Source organism: Pelodiscus sinensis, chromosome 4 (assembly GCF_049634645.1).
Source record: "Pelodiscus sinensis isolate JC-2024 chromosome 4, ASM4963464v1, whole genome shotgun sequence".
NCBI lineage: Eukaryota > Metazoa > Chordata > Testudines > Trionychidae > Pelodiscus > Pelodiscus sinensis.
Window position 1 is genome coordinate 130,215,739 of NC_134714.1, and position 18,794 is coordinate 130,234,532.

General features: G+C 59.1%; 2 protein-coding genes across 2 annotated transcripts in view; both read right to left on the reverse strand.

Moving 5' to 3' along the window:
- Positions 1 to 130: 130 nt before the first annotated feature.
- LOC102447019 (uncharacterized) lies at positions 131 to 13,040 on the reverse strand. Its single transcript, XM_075928814.1, has 7 exons — positions 12,910 to 13,040; positions 12,233 to 12,359; positions 11,558 to 11,671; positions 10,250 to 10,825; positions 4,179 to 4,490; positions 2,569 to 2,682; positions 131 to 2,284 (listed from the first exon to the last, which is right to left on the reverse strand). Exons 1-7 carry the CDS (start codon positions 13,021 to 13,023, stop codon positions 618 to 620), a joined length of 3,024 nt encoding a protein of 1,007 aa, XP_075784929.1. The 5' UTR covers positions 13,024 to 13,040; the 3' UTR covers positions 131 to 617.
- A 1,888-nt stretch (positions 13,041 to 14,928) lies between these two features.
- The window catches only part of LOC106732577 (uncharacterized), a 31,009-nt gene continuing 27,143 nt past the window's right edge, over positions 14,929 to 18,794 (reverse strand). The window contains exons 12-13 of the mRNA XM_075928815.1: positions 18,253 to 18,453; positions 14,929 to 16,859 (exon numbers count right to left, since the gene is read on the reverse strand). Coding sequence (XP_075784930.1) covers positions 15,358 to 16,859; positions 18,253 to 18,453 — 1,703 coding nt within the window. The 3' untranslated portion in view covers positions 14,929 to 15,357. The remainder of the gene's footprint in view (positions 16,860 to 18,252; positions 18,454 to 18,794) is intronic.

An 18,794-nucleotide genomic window follows, 5' to 3' on the forward strand; every position in this document is an offset into this window, starting at 1 on the left:
GACAATCTTGCTGCTCACTGATGAAGGAGGCCTCGCACACGACCCACTCACTAGCCTCGGTTGCCCCTCGCCGGTCCAGGCCCACGAGTGGAATTTCTAGGGGCTACCACAATCCAGAGAGGACTTCATCTCCACCAGGAAACTGTTTATTGACCGGGAAGAAATAAGAGAGAAAACCGACAGAGAGAACCCCTGACAAAAACCATTTTCCCACTCTCGTCTAGGCACTGGCAGTGAGAGCCAGGGTCTCCCCTACCACGGCTAAACATGCTACAACTTTATCATTAGGAGCTGGGCTAAGCCTGGGAGGGGTTAATGCTCCCTGCCAAGTGGGGCAGAGGGAAAACTCTCTTACCCTGGGGCATTCTGTCACCCAATTCCAGGGGGAAGGCACGCCTGGGGCCCCTGAGAAGCAGAACGTAATGGCCGGTCCCCTTTTTCTCTCATAAAGCGCAAGTTTCATTTTTATTCCGACATCTCAGGCCCTGACGACTCCATCTTCTCCCCGGCCACCTGGGGAGGGGTGGCTCAGGATCCGTGGAAAAAGCCCCACCCCATTTAATTCCTCTACCACCATCTGAGGTCCAAACCCTCCATCTAACCCCTCTCAAAACTCTTCACTCAGGCTCCTCTTTAATCTGCAGCGGAGGTGCCGGCTCCTCTTTAATTTCCTGCGGCAGCTCCGGCTGCTCCTCTTTAACCTGCGGGGAGCCATCTTGAATATGCTGAGGCGGTTCTGCCTCCTCTTTCACATGCAGGAGCATCCCTGGCTCCTCTTTTATCTGGGGGGGCAACTCGGAGTCCCAGGTCCCCGGCGGGAGCACCACCACCACCTCCTCGGGCTCGGGGCCGTCCTCCCCCGGCTGGACAAAGGGGTCCTTGTAGAATCGTGTCCCCACAGCCTCGTGGGCCCCGCCGCTCCCCTTGGCGTGAGTCCGCTGGTGCTTGGCGAGAGCCGACCGCTGGCTGAAGCTCTTGCCGCAGTGGGTGCAGGAGAAGGGCCGCTCCTGCGTGTGGATGCGGGTGTGCTGGACCAGCGTGGAGCTCTGCTTGAAGCCCTTCCCGCACTGGGCGCAGCGGAAGGGCCGCTCGCCGGTGTGGGTGCGGTGGTGCCGCTTGAGGGCCGACATGCCGCTGAAGTTCCGCCCGCACTGGGCGCAGCCGTAGGGCGACTCCCCGGTGTGGGTGCGGCGGTGCTGGGTGAGCGCCGAGCTCTGGCTGAAGCCCTTGCCGCACTGGCCGCACTTGTAGGGCCGCTCGCCGGTGTGCAGCCGGCGGTGCGTGGTCAGCACCGAGCGCTGGCTGAAGCTGCGCCCGCACTCCTCGCAGCGGTAGGGCGTCTCCCCGGTGTGGATGCGGCGGTGCTGCACCAGGGCCGAGCTGGCGATGAAGCTTTTGGGGCAGTCGGGGCACTGGTGGGGCTTCTCCCCGGTGTGGGAGCGCTGGTGCTGCAGCAGGGAGTGCCGCTTGGTGAAGCTCTTCCCGCAGACGCTGCAGACGTTGGGCCGCTCCCCGGAGTGGCCCCGGACGTGGTCGTTGAAGGTGGCCCGGCGCATGAAGCTCTCGCCGCACTGGGGGCAGACGTGGGGCTTCTCCCCGGTGTGCACCCGCCGGTGCTCCGTCAGCGAGGAGCCCCGCCGGAAGCTCTTCCCGCACTCGGGGCACTTGTGGGCCCGCGCCCCGGAGTGCGCCACCAGGTGCGCCACCAGCCTGGCGATCTCCCTGAAGCGCCGGCCGCACTCGGTGCACTTGTAGGGCAGCTCCCCCGTGTGGCTGCCCTGGTGCCGCAGCAGGTTGGTGCGGGTGCTGTATGCCGCCCCGCAGTGGGCGCACACGTGGGGCTTGAGCCCGGCGTGGACGCGGGCGTGGCGGGTCAGGTGGCCCTTCTGCCGGAAGCTCTTCCCGCACTCGGCGCAGGGGTAGGGCCGGGCGCCGGTGTGGATGTGCTGGTGCTTGCTGAGGGTGGAGTGGAAGGTGAAGCTCCGCCCGCAGTCCGGGCAGCTGTAGGGTTTCTCTCCCGTGTGCACCCGCTGGTGCTTGAAGAGGTCACAGTTCTTCACAAAGCTCTTCCCGCAGTCGCCACAGATGACGCGCCCCACCCGCCTGTGCCGTGCCGGGGGTGGGGATTCGGCCTGGGCCTTCCGCTCTGCCAGCCCCACCCCACCTTGGTTCTCGACGGCCTCTCCCCGCGCGGGACTCTGGGGCGTCCTGTGTAGCTGTGCGCCTGCTGGCCCTTCCTGCTGGGGAATCGCCTCCTCATGCTCGCTCACCATCCCGGCACCTGCTGGGACAGAGAAAATCCAACTGGGGCTTGTTCCCAGCGCTGGGGCGGGGGGTAGAAAAGGGGTTTGTGGCTGAGCAGAAAACCTGATGGGCTGGAAGCCAATTGCCCCAAACCCTTCCCGGGGGGAGGAGGGGGGAGAAGGGGCCCGTTCTGCCCAGTGGCCAAGCTGAGCCCTCAGAGGCCAGGGAGGACAGGTGGGGCTGGGAGTGACGCCCGTCATGGGGGGGGCTCCCTGCGGCTTCCCCTTCACTCCTGTCTCTGGGCTGGTGTCACTCATCGCTCACCTGTGCGGGCGCCTCTTGGGGTCTCCTTTTCCTCAGAGCCCTGGAGGTCCGGCACCCTCGGCTCTTCCCCTGGCTCCATCCGGGAGCTGGCAGCAGGGTCAGGGATGGGGACGCCTGCCGACAGGGAAGGAAACAAGCAAGATGGCGCTTTGTGAAATCTCCCGGGACGGCCTGGGGCAAGGAACGCTCCGGATTCTAACCGTGGCCCTGTTCTCTGCTGGGGGAAAGTTCATGGGGACCCATTGGCAGGGCTGTCCCTGGAGGGGTGCGGACCCAGGACAACCCCTGTCCTGCTCCAGACCCTGCCTCCACTACACTCCTTGCCCCACCTCGCCCCTCCCCAGCCACACTCCACCCCTTCCTCCACGTCCCTGCTCCGCCCCTGCACCCCAAGCCCCTCCCCAGAGCCATGCGGCTGGGAGCAGAGTGGAGCAGGCTGGAGCCGCATTGTGCTCCCCGCCCTCCCCTGCTGCCAGGCTCGAAAGCCATGGGGCTGGTGGCCAGGGGTAGAAGGGGAGGCAGGGTTTGGTTGGCCAGCAACCCCAGGACCATGGCTGGGGAGGAGCTCACCTGGAAGCCGGGTCTAAGGAGCTAGGGCAGGCGCTGCTGCCCTCCATCACTCCCCTCCTCATGTGGGCTGGGCAGCCGGGGCAGAGCCGGGGCAGGTCTGGAAGGGAAACAGGGTCAGGGCCCAGCCCCAGCCGGGGCAGGGGACCAACACCGCCGCCCCCCCCCCCCCACTGGAACCCATGTGGAGTGGGCCCTGCTGGGAACGTGATCAGCCCCGTTAGCTCCAGCCAAGCAGGGAGCAGCTCCCTCTCTCCCCACTGGAGCACCACGGAGGGGGGAAGGGGGGGAGCGGGGGGGGGGGGGCAGCCCTTCCAGCTGGGACTTCCCAGCCCCTCCCACTCATGGCTCCAGACAGGGACCCACTGAACTGGGTCTGGGACACAGGCTAGTCACTGGAGAGCTGGCAGCTTCCCTCTCCCCATAGCTCTGCCAATGCCCCTCCATTCTGCCCCTCTCCTATCCCAGCTCTGGGCTCTGCACTGCCCCACAGCTCCTTCCTATCCCAGCCCCACAGCTCTGCCAATGCCCTTTCATTCTGCCCCACAGCCTCCTCCCATCCCAGCTCTGCGCTGCCCCACAGCTCCTTCCTATCCCAGCCCCACAGCTCTGCCAATGCCCCTCCATTCTGCCCCACAGCCTCCTCCCATCCCAGCTCTGCGCTGCCCCACAGCTCCTTCCTATCCCAGCCCCACAGCTCTGCCAATGCCCCTCCATTCTGCCCCACAGCCCCTTCCTATCCCGGCTCTGGGCACTGCACTGCCCCACAGCTCCTTCCTATCCCAGCCCCACAGCTCTGCCAATACCCTTCCATTCTGCCCCACAGCCCCCTCCTATCCCGGCTCTAGGCTCTGCATTGCCCCGCCCCACAGCTCTGCTGCTGCCCCTCTACTCTGGGCTCTGCCGGCGCCCCTCCATCCTGCCCCCCAACCTCCTGCTGTCCCAGCCCGAGCTCTCCCCCCCAGCTCTGCCAGAGCCCCAGCCCGCCTCTCCTTGGCCGTGCTCGGCTGCCTGCCCCACGGGACCCCCAGCGCCCCACTCACGGCGGCGGCCGGCGCGACGCCCCGGGGGCTGCAGCCGGGCCGCGGCCCCTCGCGCGGGCTGCGGGGCGGGACTCCCGGGCGGGGGCTGGCCCAGGAAGGTCCCCGGCTGTTTGCGGCCCGATCGCGCCGCGCTTCCTGCCGGCCCGGCGAACCCGCCTCTGCGGCGCGGCCAGAGCGGCAGGGGGGCGGGGCGGGCACCCCACTTAGCGAGTGACATTTGGGCAGGGGCCCCCGGGGCGGAGCGAGACCACGAGCCCCCCCGCTGGGTTTCGCTTTCGCGGGTGGTGCACATTGGCACAGGCCTCGGTGCACCTAAAAAAATTATTCCGCACTTGGATGGAAAAGATCAGCGGGGCCATTGGAAGGAACCTCACAGGGTCCCCAACGGCAGGCGCGCCCTGGGGGGTTGCTGCCAGCTGGTTGCAGAGGCAGGAGCATCAGGTTGACAGTACAGGTTGGACCTCCCTGGTCCTGAAGCCTTGGGACCTGACTGGTCCTGGATGAGGGATTTTGCCAGACCACAAGAGGTCATTTCTAGACCCCTGCCACCGGCCTCCCTGGCCCAGCCCGCTGGCCCCATTGGGCAGCCATTGCTGCCATGGCTCCCAGCCCTGCAGGGCCGCTATACACTGGGGCTCCAGGATCCACTGGCATCTGCTGTGCCAGCCCACTGGCCTCACAGCTGGCTCCCCACCTCCTGCCAGCACAGCCCCCACCTCCTGCCAGCACAGACATGGCTACCTGGCAGGGCTAGGAGCCACAGGCTGGGGCTCTGGGACTGGTCTCCCAACCCTCCTGGGCAGCCCACTGCCCTGCCAGTCCCGCCGGGGTCTGTGCCGCTAGCCCTCCACCAGGGCTCTCTGGTCCTGCAATGTCCATGCCAGACCCTCGATGTTGCTGGACCAGAGAATCCTGGTTAAGAGAGTTTCAACCTGTACTTCACCTGCCTCCGTTAGGATGGTAGCAGTTGCCCCGAGAAATGCAAGTGGGGTAGGACAGAGGCCAGACACAGCGGAGAGAGCAATTCTAGCTATGGGGTCAAGTGGCCTTGCACTTTGTAGACCCAAGCAAGGATTTCACCTGAAACCGACAGGGAGAACAAGAGCCATCTGTCCTTCCAGTGCCTGAGCTGCATGGAGAACAACAACAGCCTTCTACTGCTACCTGCTAAATGAGACAGAAGCCTGTACTGTAGTTAGCAGCCACAAAATCCATGTTCAGCCTGCCAACCTATGCAAAGAGGTGAGAGGCACAAGGGTCGTGACCAGAAAGGAGGAGAAAACCCAAAAGATCCTACCTAGAGCTCATTTTCTGTCCCATGAAAATTTTTCAAATTTTTGGAAATCCTTCCCATGCTAAATTGGCATGCAAAGTCAAAGTTTTGGAATTTTTAATGAACTATAATTCTGTGGGGTGGAATTTGGGTTCAGGTTTCATTTTGACACGATCATGCTGTTTCATTTTGATTTTGACCATTTTTGTATTTTTTTCCTATAACTTCTCTTCAATTTACAGATGAAAGTTGCTTTGAAATGGGGGAAAAAAATGTTAATTAAAAAACAAACAGGTACTGTGACCAATTTCAAACCTCTTGGAGTTTGATTTATTTTTTCAGTCAAGAACTTTGTCAAAAAATTCCCACAAATAGTTTTGGTTTTGACCAATAGGCATTTTTGATGGAAACATTTAATCAACGTATTCCCAACCATCTCCAGTGTGCTGCAGATAACAGAAAGCTAGATCTGACAAATGGTGCAGGAGGGGAGGAGATTTAATTTACATAATGATCATAGTTCTACTGCATCACCAACACGTCAGACACACTTAAGAGCCATGGGCTACATCTAGATTGGCATGATTTTCCACAAATGCTTTTAACAGAAAAGTTTTCCGTTAAAAGCATTTGCGGAAAAGAGCATCTAGATTGGCACGGACGCTTTTCCACAAAAGCACTTTTTGCGGAAAAGCGTCCGTGCCAATCTAGACACGCTTTTGCGCAAAAAAGCCCCGATCGCCATTTTTGTGAAAAACTTGCCAGTCTAGACGCAGCCAGGGTGTTTTAAACCTAGCACAATCTAACACATACATACAGATTACAGCATTTATTTTACAGAGATATAGAATGTTTCTGCCATAGATCTCAAACCACTGGTTGGAGGGAGGTTGGCCTTATCACCCTCCATTGATAGATGAGGAAAGCGAGCTACAAGTAGAATGCCCTGCCCTCCTGCTCTAAGCAACTAGACCATGCTTGCTTGCAAGAGCTGGGGGTAGAAACGAGGAGTGCTGACCAATCCAGTGGCCTACAGTGCCTCCCAGACTTAACAAGGTTGGAAACTGGCACGTTTCAAGCCAGAGTCGGTAACCACTCCTCTGCTGATCCAGCACAGTCAAACCCTCGGCCAAGCTCCAACTGACCCAAATGTAGGTAAATGATGAAAAAGAATAGACAAACAGCAACACTGAACTCACTTAAATTTTTTAAAAATGGGAATTCAATCAGGTGTGTTTTTTCCTTTATCCCGGTGAACTCTTATTATTAACTAGGTTTAACAGAAACACTGAACTCACTAAAGCATTTGCTCATTCCCTCTCCAGATACAGACAATGCAAAGCCAGGCTGAGATGTGGATCATGAAGGTTCTAACATTAGGGAGAAGCTTCAGAGGGGTAGCTGAGTGAGTCTGTAACCGGAAAAATTTAAAAAAAAAAGGATAGTCAAGTAGCACCTTAAAGACTAACATAACACGTATTATAGAATCATAGAATACTAGGACTGGAAGGGACCTCGAGAGGTCATCGAGTCCAGTCCCCTGCCCTCATGGCAGGACCAAATACTGTCTAGATGGTGGTATGAGCTTTCGTGGGCACATCCTTCAGATGACAGGAGTGAAGGATTACAGAGAATGATGGATTAGTCGCTCAGATCCTTAACTCAATTACCCTTTTTTCTTTAATAAAAAGGAAAATGTACGTGCTTTATTTAAACAATTGTATTTTTCAACCATTCAGTGTTACTATTATGAAGTTAATTTTCCGTTTGGATTTCTTTATAAAGGGGATTTTTAAAATTTGTCCATTTACATTTTTTTAAAATGGGAATTCTATCAGATATCTTTTTCCTTTATCCCTGTGAACTCTTATCATTCGCTAGATTTTAACAGAAAAGAGCTCTAGTTAATTTGGCTTCCAACAACATTTTTTTCCTTGTTTTTAAACCTTATTCATTGATTTAGCGGTGCCAAAACAGAACACTACTCCACACGTCTCCGTTTTAGCTCTTTTCTGTAAGATTTATTGAGACAATCCTATTCCAGGTGCATCTGATTTTTCTGGCTCATCTTGGGTCAGTCTTTCAACATGTATTCATTTATGTCAGTTTTAGAATTGTACTTCCTTTGGTGATTGTCTCTTTCCTGTTTGGTGCCATGAGAAGTAATCCCATTGCAGACACAGCCCGTTTTCCTGGCACCACCAAACCCTGAGTTTGCTCTACGCTATAAGAGGAAGCTGGCTACCGAACTTGGTGGTCCTAGTGCTTACCATTTAGGAGGAGCTCTTGAACAGACAGACAAACTCAAATATATAATGGACTAAAAGACCTACCTGGTGTTGCTTGGGTCCTTTAGGGCAGGGGGCTAGCAGTGTGTAGGATGCAGGAGTCAGGACAGGGCCTTGGGGATGTGGAGGGCTCAAGGTAGGAGGCTGGGAGCATGGAGGTGCAGGAGGCAGGGTTGGGGGTTGAGGAGGAGCTAAGGGCAGGGGGCTGGAGATGTGGGGGGATGCAAGAGTTAGGGTATGAAGGTGAGGAGGGGCTAAGGAGTCAGGGCAAGGGGTTGGGAGGAGGTGGGGCTCAGCAGAGGGATGGAGGGCTCAGGGAAGAGGGTGGGGGTGGCCGCCAGCTTCTCCCTGGGATCACAGGGGCCACTCGCTTGCTGCTCCCCCTGTGGTCATGCATGAGCATAACTGCCCCTACTATCACACCCCTCCCTTTCTGTTTGCTATGAAGCAGTCACATTCTAGGCACATCCATTGTCCTGGCACAACCACACCTTGACCTTGCTGTAAGTTAGGAGGAGAGGAAGCAGCCTGTTGAATTTGGAGGCCCTAGCTATACCGTTCAGGAGTTCTTGAAGAGAAGGACTCACAGACGGACAGACGCACATTTCTAAAGTACACAGTAAGAAGAGAAGATCACTAGTGCAAAGGGTCATCCCTGAGATCAGGGGCCCCCAATGTGCCCATGTTGCACAGACCCTAACAGACTGGGCTCCCCAATGGGCCAGGCACTGCAGAGACCCTGACCGATTACCAGGCCCCCCATGGTGCCAGGTGCTGCACAGACCCCAAGTGAGATCCAGCCCCCTTCTGGGCAGCCAGGTTCTGCACAGACACACAGAGAGCCAGACCCTGCCCCTAAAGCTCAAATGTACATAAGAAATAGGAGGGGAGATGGTGGGGAATGAAAGTCACACAGCAAGAAGGTGGCAGAGCCAGGAATTAGCTGTGGGGGGGAGGGGCTAATGATTCCTGCTGAGCCAGGGGCAAAGGAGGGAGAAATGTGCCCCATTCTGGGGCAGCTAGCACCTTGAGAGCTGAGGCAATTCCTCTGCGGTGGGGGTGGTGGAGGCTGTTGTGAAGCAAAACCACCATCCTCGCTTTTTTCCCCTCCATCCACTGCTTTGTGGCTTATCACATAACAGGGCTGCTAATGTCAGTGTCTTACACCCAGAACTGAACTGATGACCTCAAGATATACAAGATAAAAGACCAGCCCTCTTTAATCAGGCCTGGAACAGACTCATACCCTTTGTGAATCAGGGACACACTCACCAGTGGGTTACATTGCTGCCTCCCAGCTAACAGGTCTGATCCATTAGCTCAGGCAAAAGGGACCTGTGGGTAGAGCTCATTGGAAAATGTTTCTGGGTCTCCATCCCTGATATTTTTCATTGCGGGGGGAGGGAGGGCGAAGGGGGGAGAAAAATCACTTGCCTACAATTTCCAAAGAAAAAAGGAAAATTTCAGCCAAAACAAAAATTAAATTTGGAAATGCTCCAAGGGACTTGTAATTTCAGTGCTTTGTGCTCCCATTCTCTTCCAGAAGTTGGCCTACCTGGTTATCCTACATCTCCCATCACGTACTATGGTATCTGCTAAGCAACGGGAAGCAATGCATCATGGGAGACAGTCTAGAGAGTTCAGCCAAACCACAACTCTTAGGAAGCACTGGGGCACACACACAAAATTAAAACACTTCAGTTTCTGGATGAAATTTTTGTTTTCTGTCACCTGTTTTTTTTAACAACAACAACAACAAAAAATCAGTATTTTCCCACAGAATGTGAACCCTTTCCATAGGGGAAAAAAAGAAATCAAACCCCAATAGTCCATCAAAATAATGTTTACATGATTTTTTTCAGCCATTAGAACTGTGCCCAGCTCTTATCTAGTGCTTTCCATCATAAGATCCCAAAGAACTTGACAATGAGACCTGTATGATTATCCCCATTTTGCAGGAGAGAAAAATGAGGCCCAGAGGTAGCAGGGACTTGCCTCAGCTCACCCAGCCAGCCAGAGGCTGAGCCAGGAAATGAACCCAGATGTCGTAACATAGTGCTCTGTTCACTAGACCTGAGCTTCTTAAACTTTCTGGACCACTGTATCCAGCTCAGGAGTCTGATTTGTCTTGCGAGTTCCCCCAAGTTTCACCTCCACTTCAAAACAATTTGCCAACAAAGGCAAACATAAAACCACAGCCTGTATCACAGCCCATTCTTACAGACGAATGCTTTACTTTCTCAACCCATCTGTCTGAGATTGTAGTTTTACAACACACACGAGCAAAGTCAATATAAACTAGGCAAATCCCTAGATGAATGGCGGTACCTCCTGACAGATCTCTGGTTGAGAGCCCCGGCGTTAGACCACATTGTCTCCCAGTCCTGCTCCAGAGAGCACAGCTTCCGTCCTTGTCTTCCTGACGGCTGCTCTCTTCTCGCTCCGCCATCTCCCGTCCAGCTCCACGACCCAGGTGCAGATCCCATCACCTACTCTCTGCTTTCACAGGCTCAGGATATCACATCCCACAGCCTCCCCGTCAAAGTCCCACGCCTGGACGAAAGGGTCCTTGTAGACCCGTGTCCCCACAGGGCCGTTGGTGGGGTCTCTGTCATTCCGGTGCTCAGTCTGGTGCTGGGTCAGTGCAGCGCTGTCTCTGAAGCCCCTGCCACACTCAGCACAGAAGCAAGGCCCCTGCTGAGCATGAACGCGCCGGTGCTGGCTCAGGGCGGAGCTGAGCTTGAAGCTCTTCCTGCAGTGGGTGCAGGGGAAGGGGCGCTCACCCGTGTGGACACGCCGGTGGCGATCTAAGCTGGAGCGGATGGCGAAGCGCCTCTCGCAATCCGGGCACTGGTAGGGCCTTTCCCCCGTGTGCGTGCGCTGGTGTTTGATTAGCTCCGAGTTCTTGGTGAAACTTTTCCCACAGTCCCCGCAGCGGATGGGCCCGGCCCTCCTGCACCTGCGTCCTGGCTCCTTCTCTCCCCGCTGCCATCCTGTGCCGCTGCCAGAGCTCCAGGATGTCCCATTCGGCTTCACTCCCTCAGGCCCTTCCTGCTGGGAATTCTCCTTCTCTATTCTGGAACCTACTGAGAGAGAGAGAATCCAACTGGGAATCATAATTTTAATCAAAGTCCAATGATCCCTCTAATTTTTTCCATCCACGTGCAGACTTTTTTCATCAGCATGTGGAATAATTTTTTTAACATGCACCAAGGCATGTGCAGATGTGCACTACTGTAGAAAGACAAAACCTAGTTCTGCTAGTCAGCTGGGCTGCATTGGAATCTCTCCTGAATGGCTGCACAAGCGCACAGCTTACTGGAAACATGGGCCAGGTCCAAAATTCATAGCTTCATAGAGTCTAAGGCTAAAAAAGATCTAGTCCGATCTCCTGTACAGCACAAATCAGCGAACTCCCCTGAATTGCTCCCAGTTTGAACTAGCCCAGCTCTCTCAGAAAAACACCCAAACTTGATTTTAAAATTGCCCAGGATAGAGGGACTGGCTTGACTAATGGACTCTCAGCTTCTCCTCTAGCCAGTTTTTCAAGCACTGCTAAGCTGGCATTGGGGTCCTGCCCCCAAGTCTAGGCACCTCTCCCGTAACATCAGCAACCGGACAGACATGACAGACTCTCCTAAATCCTGGGGACAGCTCACGGTGGCTTTGCTAGGACCCAGGAGTGACGCCTGCCACAAGGAGAGGTGCCTGGAAGGCACAATACAGAACGAGACCAAACGGAACTGGGGGATTTTAGTGAATTTTACTGACATCCCTGCTTTCCCCTGCACTCCGAGGTGGCGTCACTCATTCCTCACCTGTGCAGGCGCCTCTCGGGATCTCCCTTTCCTCAGAGCCCTGGAGATCCAGGACCCTCAGCTCTTCCCCTTGCTCCATCCCACAGATCATGGCTGGATCAGGGACAGGGAATCCTGGTTGGGGGAAGGAAACAGGTGAGATGGGGTTTGGTGACATCTCCCTAGAGGGCTCGGTGCATAGAACGTGCCCTCAGTTCAACCCCAGCCCTGTTCTCCGTGCAGGGGGAAATGTCACAGGGCCCCTTTGGGGCGGGGTGATGCCAGGAGGTCGGGCTGGGCCCCGTAAAGGAGTCAGGGCTCCCCACACACAGTGAGGGGCCAAAAGGCTCAGGGAGAGGCTGGGCCACTCCTAGCCCCACAGGGAGCAGAACCACTGCTGGGCACACAGCTGGCCTTGGCAGGGGATACAGGGATCCGGTGCATGTGTGAACTGGAGCAAGGAAATACAGCCACCAGGAGCCTAGAGAGCCCTGGGGGTGGGTCTCAAACTGCCCCAGTGAGTCCCCTTCCAGTGAGCGGCGTGGGGGGGACAGTCTCTCCTGTGTGGGTTGGGGCAGGGCCAATCCCACAACAAGCTACGGGGCCAGGGAAGAGCCCTGAGCTGACGCTGTCCCCGGCCATCAGAGACTCTCTGCTACGTGAGCCCCTGGTGCCCGAGGGGCATCGGCGCCTCACCCAGCGAGAGCAGCATCTGGTAATTCTCCCGCATGACGTCCCTGTAGAGCTGCCTCTGCCCTGGGTCCAGGAGCCCCCACTCCTCCCGGGAGAACCACACGGCCACCTCGGCGAAGACCACCGGCACCTGGAACCAGAAGGGCCCAGCTCAGCACCCGTTGCCCCAGCCACACCCCAAGGCTGGATTAGGGTCGGGCACGAGGGGCACCACAGGGGGCGCCCCAAGGGGGAGTCTGCAGCAGGAGCCAGGGGGAAGGGGCAGCGATCCCGGGCCAACTGCACATCCCACTGTGCCTCTCACCTGGCAGCCAGCCACAGCGCCCACCAGCACCAGCTCCCAGGCCATGCGGCCCCCCACGTCGCCCTGGGCAGGATCTGTGGGGAGCACAGGGGGACAGTGTCAGAGGCAGGGCTCAGCCCCACGGGCTGGGGGTATCGGGCCCCTTTGGAGCAAATCGCTCTGCGGGACACCCCGGCTGGCACAGAGGGGACAGCGCCCCCTTGGCACAGCCCAACCCCACGCTGCTGCTGCCGCCGCTTGCTGCCCCGCACCCGGGCGTGCGCGAGCCGGGAACTGGGCTTCCATGGGCCAGGGGAGATATATGGGTCTGTGCCAGGCACTGGCGGGGAGCCGGGCCCCTTCGCTCCCGCTGCTAGCTCCCGCCTGCCCCCAGTACCCATGTCCCGCAGCTCCTGAGCCTCCGGCAGCGGCTAGTCCTGGGAGCCGCCTCCCGTCGCCCGCGGGCTGCGAACCCGCGCAGAAGCCGGGCGCCCCAGCTGGGAGGCTCCATGTTGGGTGAGATTTCCCCCCCCCCCGCTTGCGTCACGCCGCCCGGAGCCAATCCCCGGCCCGGAGCCAGGGATGAATGAACGGGCCTGTGCGCGTGTATCCCCCTCCCCACCAGCTTCTCAGCCTCTGCCAGCCCAACTCTGCCGCCAGCCCTTCTCAATCCTGGTCCTCAGCATCCTCCCCTCCCAAGCACTGCCTGGAGCGTGCCGCGCAGCACCCCGCCTCCCCAGGCACCCTAAGAGCCCCCACATCACAACTCTGCAGGGGCTGTTTAAAGGGCCCCAGGCCCTGGGGCAGCTGCCCCCCCCCCCCCCCGGGCCTGCTCCATGACATTATGCTGACATTCAGGTGGCATCCAAACCAAAGGCCAGGCAACTTGCATCCATTCCATATGTCGTGAGACTTATCCCGAGTGTGACATGGACCTCGGCCCATGGGCCAACCCCCAGCCCTGGTGACCACCACATTGTGGGCCTCTAACCCCGCCCTTCCCGAGGTTTTCATCGCCCACAGATGCCTGGCCCCTCCCCTTCAAATTCTCTCCCCAGTTCCAGGACAAAAGGGCCAATAGACAGGAAAGTGGCTGCCGCCAGGGACCCTCTCTCTCTCCCACTGGTCCTGACTGGCAGCACCAGAGTAGAGGCATGGGAGACAGGGCTGCGGGGTGAGCTTGGCAGTGCCAACCGGGGTGCATGAGTGGGGCAGGAATGGAAGGTTCCAAGGTGGTTGAAAATGGCATCGGGAGTAGAATGTTGGGAGTCCAAGGCTACGTCTACACAGCTTCCCTCTTCTGCAAAAGCCTATGCAAAGGAAGCACAGATTAGCATATTACTGTGCTTCATTTGCATAATTAGGAGCCATTTTTGTGCAAGAGATTTTTGTGCATAAGGCACTGTGTAGACTGCACCTTTTTGTGCAAAAAAGGCTCCTAATTAATTATGCAAATGAAGCATAGCAATATGCTAATCTGTGCTTCATTTGCATAGCTTTTGCAGAAGAGGGAAGATGTGTAGACATAGCCCAAGGGTTCTGTGGCAGCAAGGGACAGAATGCTGGGGGCCCAAGGAGTCCACAGCCACTGGGGGTGGAATGTTGGGAACACAAAGGTTCTGCAGCAGCTGGGGGTGGAATGTTGAGGACCCAAAGGTTCTGTGGCAGCTGGGGGTGGAATGCTGGGAACCCAAAGGTTCTGTGGCAGCTGGGGGTGGAATGTTGAGGACCCAAAGGTTCTGTGGCAGCTGGAGGTGGAATGCTGGGAACACAAAGGTTCTGTGGCAGCTGGGGGTAGAATGTTGAGACCCAAAAGTTCTGGAGTATTCAGGTGGTGAAAAACCGCACAATCGGGATGGACTCAATTTTCAGCCCTGGCTCTGAGTCTGAGCAAGGCGACATGGGCAGCGCCCAAGCACCATGGGGTCTTGCTCCCTGACTGACGCCTGGAGAGGTGCTGCGATAATACAAAGAGTAGAGCCCTGGCTCTTACACAGCATCATTCTTCCCTAGATCTCAGTGTTTTACTAATTAGTATGATCCCCGTGCTACAAATGGGGAAACCAAGGCAGAGAGGGGGAAGTGACTTGCCTCTGATCACACAGCAAGTCAGCAGCAGAGCTTAGAATCAAGTAATCTTAACTCCCTCTTCTGGGCCCCTCCTCCCACTCTAACTCCCTCCCTCAGAGCTGGGGCTAGAACTCAGAAGTCCTGGCTCCCAGCCCCCTTGCACCCACCACTGGATCCCTCTCTCCTCCCTTTCAAGGGCCTGGGATAGAGGCCAGGAGTCTTGGCGCCCCATCCAGTACCTGGCTCACTAAATACACACCAAGCCCCGCTACCCCCCCACCCCGACCTCACCGCTCCCTTTTGCATGTCAGTAGAGAGCCCCAGCGGAGCCGTCATGGGCTGTGGGCAAGGAAAGTCCTGGATGTTTATTGTTTTCAGACAGAAGTAGAAACAGAGACAATGGATAAAAAACGGCCTTGTCCCCAGCACAACTCAGATAGGCCTGGGAGACTTCCGTCTCTCTGGCCTCCTGGGGAGAGTGACCAGTCCCCCCCAACCTCCACCAGCCCTGAGAGAGGGGAGGGAGCAGAGACCAAGGCACAGAGAGGGCGAGATCTGGGGACCAACAGGACAGATTCCCCTGGGACAGGCTGGGCTTGTGGGGGTTAACGATCCCTGCTGAGTGGAGAGCGGTGAAGGGGGAGACGCCCCCACCCTGCAGACTCTGTCCACAGCTCCAGCACAGAGGGGATTTCTGGTGCAGAGATGAGCCCCTGTGACACCCACATCCAGTCCTGACGCCCACCCTCCGCTGATTCAGCAGCACCCTCCTCCATCACTCCGGCTCCTCTTTGATCTGCACGTCCAGCTCTGCATCCCACGTCCCAGGAGGCAGCACCAGCACCTCCCCCACTCCGTCCTCCTCCTCGTCCTCATCCCGTGGCTGGACAAAGGGGTCCCGGTAAAGCCGGGCCCCACCAGGCCCCAGCAGCGGGTCGCTCTCCTTGGCATGGGTGCGTTGGTGCTGGGTGAGGGCAGAGCCCTGGGAGAAGCTGCGCCCGCATTGCGGGCAAGGGTAGGGGCGCTCGCCAGTGTGCACCCGCTGGTGCTGGATGAGGGTGGAGCCCTGGGAGAAGGCTTTGCCGCACTGGGAGCAGACATAGGGTTTCTCGCCGGTGTGGGTGCGGCCGTGCTGGGCCAGGGCCGAGCTGTGCTTGAAGGCTTTCCCGCACTGGCCGCAGCGGTAGGGCCGCTCCCCGGTGTGGATGCGCTCGTGCCGCTTGAGGGCCGAGAGGTCTCCGAAGCGCTTGCCACAGGCCCCGCAGCCGTAGGGGGTCTCCCCGGTGTGGATGCGCTGGTGGGTGGCCAGCGCCGAGCTCTGGCTGAAGCCCTTGCCGCAGTCGGCACAGCGGTAGGGCCGCTCGCCGGTGTGGACGCGCTGGTGCCGCTTGAGGGCCTTCCGGTCGCTGAAGCGCTTCTGGCACTCCGGGCACGGGAAGGGGCGCTCCCCAGTGTGCAGCCGCTGGTGGGTGATGAGGGCCGAGCTGACGCTGAAGCTGCGCCCACAGTCGCCACAGACATAGGGGCGCTCGCCCGTGTGGGTGCGCCGGTGCAGCACCAGGGAGGAGCGCTGGCTGAAGCCCTTCCCGCACTGCGGGCAGCCGTAGGGGCGCTCCCCAGTGTGCACCCGCTGGTGCTCCCGCAGCGACGAGCCGCGCCGGAAGCTCTTCCCGCACTCGGGGCAGATGTGGGGCTTCCCGCTGTGGATCACCACGTGGCCGGCCAGTGCCGCCGCCTCCCCGAAGCGCCGCCCGCACTCGGGGCACTTGTAGGGCAGCTCCCTGGTGTGGCTGCTCTGGTGGCGCAGCAGGTTGGTGCGGGTGCTGTAGGCCTCCCCGCAGTGGGCGCAGACATGGGGCTTTTCCGTGGTGTGGACGCGGGCGTGGCGGGTCAGGTGCTCCTTGTGGCGGAAGCTCTTCCCGCACTCGGCGCAGGGATAGGGCCGGGCCCCGCTGTGGATGCGTTGGTGGCGCAGGAGGTTGGAGCTGTTGGTGAAGCCCTTCCCGCAGTCGGGGCACTGATAGGGCCGCTCGCCCGTGTGGGTGCGCTCGTGCTTGATGAACTCCGAGTCCTTGGCGAAGCTCTTCCCGCAGTCACCGCAGATGATGGGCCCCTCGCGGAGGGCGCGACCTGGCGGGGCCACCTCACCATCCCGCCTCGCCCGCCTCTGCCGGCCCACCTCGCCAGCCTCCTCCCGCGGGGGGCTCCGGGATGGTCCATGCAGCTCCTCTCCTGCAGGCCCTTCCCATGGGGGAATTTCCTCCTCCATGTCAGTACCTGTGCGGGGCAGAGAGAGAATCCAGTTGGGGAGAAAACAGGCAGCTAAGGGAGTGGAAAACCTGATGGGCAGGGAGCAAAACCCCCCAATCCTTTCCCAGAGGGGAGAGCAGCGGCCGGGTTGGCCCCAGCGTAACCCCTGCAGCTGGCACAGAAAGGAATTGGCTGTAAAGACAACCCCAGGGCCTGCAACCTGGTGCACGGACTGCCCAGCCCCACTGGTTACCCGTTTCCTGCTGTGCTTCAGGATCCTCTGCACACCCAGCCGGCGGCTGGCTCTCCGCGGCCAGGGGGGTATCCGGCTCCATCTCATCCTGGGTCAGGCTGTCAGGACTGGGCTCAGTGTGGCTGCCCTCCTGCGCCATCCAGTTGCGGGCCCTGGAGACACCCAGGGACGCCCCTTACCACAGATGGAGACTGCCAGGGACAGGTCAGAGCAGTCTGCAGAGGGACACACACAGCCAAGATCCGGTGAGAAATTCAACCCCTGCGCACCCCAGATGCCTGGCTGGCTGGAGGGACCTGCCTCTCAGGAGCCAGAAAACTGGGGCTAGACGTGAATACGGCAGGCTGGCTGGCGCCCTGATACAGCCCCATCAGTGCCCCTCAGTCCTGACCCACAGCCCCCTGCCACCTCAGCCCTACCCCACAATGCCCCTCAATGCCACCCCACAGCCCCCTGCTACCTCAGCCCTACCAGTGCCCCTCAGCCCCACCCCACAGCCCTACCAGTGCCCCTCAGCCCCACCCCACAGCCCTACCAGTGCCCCTCAATCCCACCCCACAGCCCCCTGCCACCTCAGCCCCACCAGTGCCCCTCAATGCCACCCCACAGCCCCCTGCCACCTCAGCCCTACCAGTGCCCCTCAGCCCCACCCCACAGCCCCCTGCCACCCCAGCCCTACCAGTGCCCCTCAGCCCCACCCCACAGCCCCCTGCCACCTCAGCCCTACCAGTGCCCCTCAATCCCACCCCACAGCCCCCTGCCACCTCAGCCCCACCAGTGCCCCTCAATGCCACCCCACAGCCCCCTGCCACCTCAGCCCTACCAGTGCCCCTCAGCCCCACTCCACAGCCCTACCAGTGCCCCTCAATCCCACCCCACAGCCCCCTGCCACCCCAGCCCTACCAGTGCCCCTCAGCCCTACCCTCAGCCCTACCCCACAGTCCCCTGCCACCTCAGCCCTACCAGTGCCCCTCAGCCCCACCCCACAGTCCCCTGCCTCCCCAGCCCTACCAGTGCCCCTCAATCTCACCCCACAGCCCCCTGCCACCTCAGCCTCCTTGCCCTGGTTACTTCCTCCAGACGGCGATTTGCTGCAGTTTCTCCCAGTGCCCGGGCCCGCCTCCCCGCTGGGTCTCTCGGCGCTGGGGCCGGGGGCTCGGTACCAACCCGGATCCGATGCTTGGGGACCCACGTGCCCCGGGGCGCTCAGCCCGCAGCGGCCACTTTGCCGAGCGGTAGCTTTTGCAGCAGGAAGTTGCTTCCTGTGCTGCCTCCTCCCCTTCCCCCACGGCTGCAGCTCTATGGCTTTAACCCGCTCGGCCCCACCGTAGCGCGCTGTGAGTAGCCCGCGCCGCCCCCCAGAGGTGGCTGCATCTCAGCGCTGGCCGGGCGCGTCTCAGGACAGCCCTGTCTCTGCACCGGGGGCTCCACAGCCAGAGGACCCCTCAGTATAATTTTTCCAGGCCCAGAACAAACTTGTACCACGGGCCTGTTTACAGCCTGGTCCACCGCCCCCCGGTCCAGCGCCAGACTCGCACGCAGCAGGTTCCCTCGAGGGGGGGCGGGTCCCTGCGGGACTCCAGAGGTTACTTTTCTGCTGGCTCGGTGGCGCCCCCCAGTGGCTGATGGGGCCACTTGCGAGCGGGCGCTTTTAGCTTGCGCTATTGGATCCCAAGGTCGCAGGTTCGACCACGCCTGCCGACCCACCT

Excerpts from the sequence above, each read along its gene's own strand:
- LOC102447019 (XM_075928814.1), bottom strand. The coding sequence starts at position 13,023 with ATGGAGCCTCCCAGCTGGGGCGCCCGGCTTCTGCGCGGGTTCGCAGCC. Across the intron at positions 10,826-11,557 it reads CCCGAGAGGCGCCTGCACAG|TAGGTTCCAGAATAGAGAAG; the intron begins GTGAGGAATGAG and ends TCTCTCTCTCAG. Across the intron at positions 2,683-4,178 it reads GCGTCGCGCCGGCCGCCGCC|GCGTCCCCATCCCTGACCCT; the intron begins GTGAGTGGGGCG and ends CCCTGTCGGCAG.